The following is a 5,259-nucleotide window of genomic DNA, read 5'->3' as shown; positions in this document are numbered from 1 at the left end:
TTAAGAGTGGAGCGTGCACAGCTTAATTAGGATGGATCGATGAAGTGAATATCGATCCACCAAAGAGACTTTGCAGGCTTGCAGAACCCCAGAGCTAGCTACTTGGAAAACTTTAAAAGGTCAGTTCCACAGCCAAGGTATTGAAATGGGAATCTCTGCTGTGTTGTTGATGAAGTACCGACATGTTCATGAGAATTATTAAGCTGCTGCTGAGCTGATGAAGAAGGGTTGTTGCATTTGGTATGTGATGAGTGGTGATGATCGAGGCTCTGGTGAGATGTGAGGAGCTTGTCCAAGAATGACCAATCACCACCGTTGATCAAGGATCTCTCCTGCTGTTGCATGAGTTGGCCACAACCAGCTGCTGCTGCTGCTGCAGTAGATGTTAGCCGCAAAAGGTTTTGAGAACACTCAATGTCCATGGTGTTCAAATTGATAGTATTAGGCGACACGAAGGATGAAGCAACAGCTGACTCTGGACTGAACAACTGCGGGAGGTGCATGGACCCAGCATGATCAAAACTACTAGTGTAATCATACAGTGCTTCCAGATGATGATGATTTTGTTTTGGCTCATGGTGATCTAGTAGTACTGGAGCATGAGAAACACTTGCCTTCATGTTTGGGAAGTGATCGTGTTCTTGATCTTGATGATGAGCAAATTCTGGTTGATAGCCTCTGTTGTGATTCTTCTTTTTGAAAACCCTACAAACCACCCATCCATCTTCCTGCTGAACCAAAAGACCATCAACCTATTAGTTATTTCAAATATTATATGACCACATATTTCGACCACTTACATAACAACTCCCATGTGACACATGACAAGTAAGATTCCCTTGTTACATCAATTATTTTGACGGGTTGGTAATTGACATACATATATTTGTGGTTCACTAATAAAAAAATGTGGGTTTTTAACATCGATTATACTTAATTTTACCTGAACTTGATCAGCACTAATGTTGTCATCTTCGAGGCGATACTCATGCATGATCCAGTCGGTCTTTTGGCCATGAGGTGCGCGGCCAGTGTAAAAGACTAAGGTTTTCCTCATGCCAATCCTCTTGGAATTGGCGAGATGGATGGCTTTGTCTCTCCCAGTTGCCTTCCAAAACCCAGCTGTGGTTGCCCGGTTCGTTCGAGTTCCTGTTGGGTATTTCTTATCCTTGTGGCTGAAGAAGTACCACTCATTCTGAGGCCCTGATCCTATTCTGCATTTCTCTGCATGCACAACATTCACAGTTATTATCATTTTAAGATTATATGTGTGCGCGTGCGCACGCGTGTTGTGTGTATGTATTATAATTATGGAAACCAAAAAAGAAAAATCTCACCTTTGAGGTCCCAGGGCTCCAGTTTGTTGAGATCCACCTCCCTAATAACATCAAGGTCGATGGCTTCATAAGAGACCTTCTTCCTGAGGTAATAGTAGAGAAGCTCTTCATCCGTAGGATGGAATCGGAACCCTGGAGGGACAGTCAGTTGTCCATTTCCTGCAGCCATCATCCTCCTCCTCCTTCTTTATGTATTTGCGGATTTAAACTACAATAACCTGAAAAAGAAGGGCAAGAGTTTATTTTTAGAACACAAGTATGATATATATGAAATACAAAAGGAGCTAATTGCACTCGTTATATATCCTTAACAGGCATGTAAAGGCAGAGTTAAAAGTTGAATGCAGAAGTAACAAATAAACTAGCTAAACTTCAAAGATCAAGCTAAACCATCCATGAAATAACATTTTTTGGTTTTTTCTTGTCAGATTATAGAAACTGGGAAGATCCCTGGAAACCCTTATACTAATTTGAGATGTTTGCTAGTAAGTTGTGAGCACAGGAACATGGTGTAACCTAGAAATCCAAACTTTTTGGTAAAGAAGATCGATCCCCGGTACGGTTATCGTATGTGCATGTTTATGTGGAAGGGAGAAAGTTTGCCTTTGGTGGACCTCAAAACACCATCTCTCTCTGTGTACTATGTGTAAGAGATGAACTCCAAGTAAATTCATTTTTTATCAGTAATATTTGCTTATAATTGGAGATGAACTCCAAAAACGTAATATTAGTTAGTAATGTAAGTAGGAATAAAAAAAGGGAACACAAGAAAGAAGAAGAAGAGAAACATAACATATAAAGTTCAAATCAAGATACGCATGAATGATAAAGAACAAAAAAAGAAAAAGCAGTAGACCTTTTTGCAGTAGGTAGAAAGAGCTTCCACTTTCCCTCTGAGACAAAGAAAAGAATACAACCGGCCTCACAGGAAAGAAGGCAGACAGCCGAGAGAGAGAAAGCACTAATAGTTCCTTCGCTTCAAGGGCACGATGTCGTAGGTTTAAAGAGAGATAGAGAGATAAAGAAGAAGAAGAAGGAAAGAGAGAGAGAGAGAGAGAGAGAGAGAGAGAGAATGGATGAGTTTAAAGCTTAAGGTCTGACAGTAGAAGATGGGCACAGAAATAAAGAAACAATCAGTAAAAAAATAGCAAACAAAGAAATTGAAGGTAGAAAATAATGTATATATGAATTAATAAATTCGGTAAATATTCATGAAATATATATTATATATTCATATGAAGGGGGGCGGTGTCTTGTTTTCTCATGGGAAGGGTATGAATAATGTGAAGGGGCTTCGGTAAATTGTCCGTTGAATGGGAGACCCTAATCCTTAATATCGCCTCATTAAGATGAAGAAATCCAGCAAAACTGTCAAATTTCCCATTTAATTTTTAATACAGTAACATTTTCTTCCCTTTTTTTAATAAAAAAAATTGTGTTTTTCGTCTTTTTGTATCCAAATTCATCTGTCAGTCTTCAATTGCGCATGCTCACAGTAGCTGGTCAGAGTCAACGAGGAATTTGGGAATTATTTCTTTCATTCCTTTATATTCCAAACCTGGTTCATATCTGCCTCTTTTTAAGCCCTGTGGGCCTTCTTCTGGTCCAATATTGTTCATGCACAAAATATGTAAATTATATAATATAGCTAGATTGCACTATACTTGTTTTTTTCATGCTGCATGATTAAATTAATTTACTGAAGGTAGAAATTTTGTTTAAAGCTGCGGTCAAACTCAAAAGGGGTGTGTATGCGATGATCATGGACTGAGTGAGTGCCCTGAATTGCGTTCATCAAGTGACAAAATTTGCATCAAATTCAGTGCAAGTGAGAAACTTGAGAGGTCCTAACCTAATTTAGTTGTTCATATGGTGTTAAATTACTTATTTACCCCCATTGGCATTGTTTTGGGGTAAATATTGGGGTGCTGTGCTGCAATCGGTGACCATGAACGAGAATTTTGATGCATGCATCATGATCCGGATCCTAGGCATGAGGCAAATCCTTAAAATAATATTTACATTTGTATATGTTGATCGGTAAAAGAAACCATAAAAATTACCTAAATTCACAAAATATATATATATATATAATGCGGTGTGAGGGACCTACAAAAATATTCTTAAAATAAACTTATTTAAGGACCTTTCAATGAAAACTCTCTCTATATATATATATGGATTGCAACCAAAGCCAAAGGCTTAGCCATATCTTTGGTGGTCCACTTGTGACATGATCATGATAATGGTACCACATCTCCAAATGTGCTCCCATTTGCTACTTCTTTATACTGCTTGATATAAAGAGATGTTGACAATAATAACAATATTATATGTTAGATGGGTAACTTAATTAAGGTTTATTTGGTTTTGTTTTGACTTATTTTGGGAAGAAGCACTAATTAGAATTGGGTATGCCATCCCTTCTTTCTTTCAATTTCAAACCAATACTAATGGAAATGAAGCATTTTTCCTCTATCAAAGCTTTGATATTGGGGAAATGTCGGGAGGGAACCTAAAAGAGGGGAAATTCGGACACAAAATATCAAGTTCAAATATAACTATTCTTAACAACTTTATGAGTTGATGGCTTTTCTAACATTACTTTTGATCTCGTTTTATATTTCAAACAGTGAATGAATATAATACAATCAGTATGGGAAAAACTGTAAAAGCTCCCCAATGGCCTGGGTCCTGGCCTTGTGGGGTTAACTGAAGAGGGTAAGTTCCAGAAGAAAATAAAAGAAAAATAGAAGAGGAGGGAGGGAATGTGGATGGTGAGAAGAAAAGGCAGAATCCTGAAAGTCCGTGGCATTTACACGTGCTGATCCAACATGGACTACACAATTCAAGGCCTCGATTACCTTAATTTAATCCCAATGCAAACCCCGGATTGTTTGTTTCAATCCACACCAAAAGGGATTCCCACGCAATCTCATCTTCTTATGCATAACATATTTTTATCATTCTTATACACATATTCCTGGTCAAACACGCACCAAAATTATGGTCAAACATCTTCATCTTTCTTCCATCATCGTATTACAAAGGACATTGCTCGGCACTTTATAGGACATTATTTGACTCCTTACGTATAAAGAGTTACTCTTTCGTACAAATTAATCATGACATATATAAAAATAATTCATTAAAATTGCGAAAAAAAAAAATTTATACATATATGTCAAATTGTCATTTATTTGTAACGAGAAACGACTCTTTAAATGTAAGGAGCTTAATATTTTGTCTATTAAAAATGCCCCAATGAAATACTAGTTTTTTATTATTTATTATTTAATAAAAAGATGAATATTATGTATAAATAAATAATTGTTTGGGTTACATGCAGCAACATGTACAGCTGGTGCCGTTGCCTTTACGAACACTGTTGCTACTAATAATACTTCATGGCATTCATATCATGCATTAAATTCATCAAAAATATAAATACAATATGGAATCCTATGGAGTATGGGAGCTTCTATTCTCCTCGCATCTTGTGTAACCCTAAAATACTAAACCCTCGATAATTTCCATAATGCTTGGTGCTTCCTCCAACAATCATTAATTCACTCCTCTGGCTCTGATCGGCTTCCATTTATTCAATTTCCATGCTCATCATCAAAGATGCATGCAATGCAAATATACGGAGATAATGCTTTATCACGCGTTTTGTATCATCCCGATTAAACCACAAAATCAAACCCTCCACTCTTCACTCTCTGACTTTTGAACACGGACTCATCATTTCACTCTCTTACATTTGGATACTAATTGAAGTGACAATTTCTTATTTATTATATAAATAAATAAAATGCGTCCATAATGAAAATAAATAAAACATTAACACATGAGTTGTCGTTCAAGAGTTAGTCTCTCTAGTATTACTCGGTTGTATTTAAGTGCTGGAATTTAACATATT

At 36.8% G+C, this 5,259-nt stretch overlaps 1 protein-coding gene across 1 annotated transcript; it reads right to left on the bottom strand.

Moving 5' to 3' along the window:
- Nucleotides 1-1,601, bottom strand: LOC117626092 (protein SOMBRERO). Its single transcript, XM_034357743.1, has 3 exons — nt 1,338-1,601; nt 944-1,224; nt 1-731 (listed from the first exon to the last, which is right to left on the bottom strand). The coding sequence occupies exons 1-3, from the start codon at nt 1,507-1,509 to the stop codon at nt 99-101; spliced, it is 1,086 nt and encodes a 361-aa protein (XP_034213634.1). The 5' UTR covers nt 1,510-1,601; the 3' UTR covers nt 1-98.
- Between the last annotated feature and the right edge of the window lie 3,658 nt (nt 1,602-5,259).

This window comes from Prunus dulcis, chromosome 4 (assembly GCF_902201215.1).
Source record: "Prunus dulcis chromosome 4, ALMONDv2, whole genome shotgun sequence".
Lineage (NCBI taxonomy): Eukaryota > Viridiplantae > Streptophyta > Magnoliopsida > Rosales > Rosaceae > Prunus > Prunus dulcis.
The sequence above is the reverse complement of the archived record's forward strand: the minus strand, read 5'-3'. Positions and strand labels throughout refer to the sequence as shown.

Coding starts and splice junctions, on each gene's coding strand:
- LOC117626092 (XM_034357743.1), bottom strand. CDS start 1,509: ATGATGGCTGCAGGAAATGGACAACTGACTGTCCCTCCAGGGTTCCGA. Junction 1,225..1,337: donor GGAGCCCTGGGACCTCAAAG/GTGAGATTTTTC, acceptor TTGTGCATGCAG/AGAAATGCAGAATAGGATCA. Junction 732..943: donor TTAGTGCTGATCAAGTTCAG/GTAAAATTAAGT, acceptor CTTTTGGTTCAG/CAGGAAGATGGATGGGTGGT.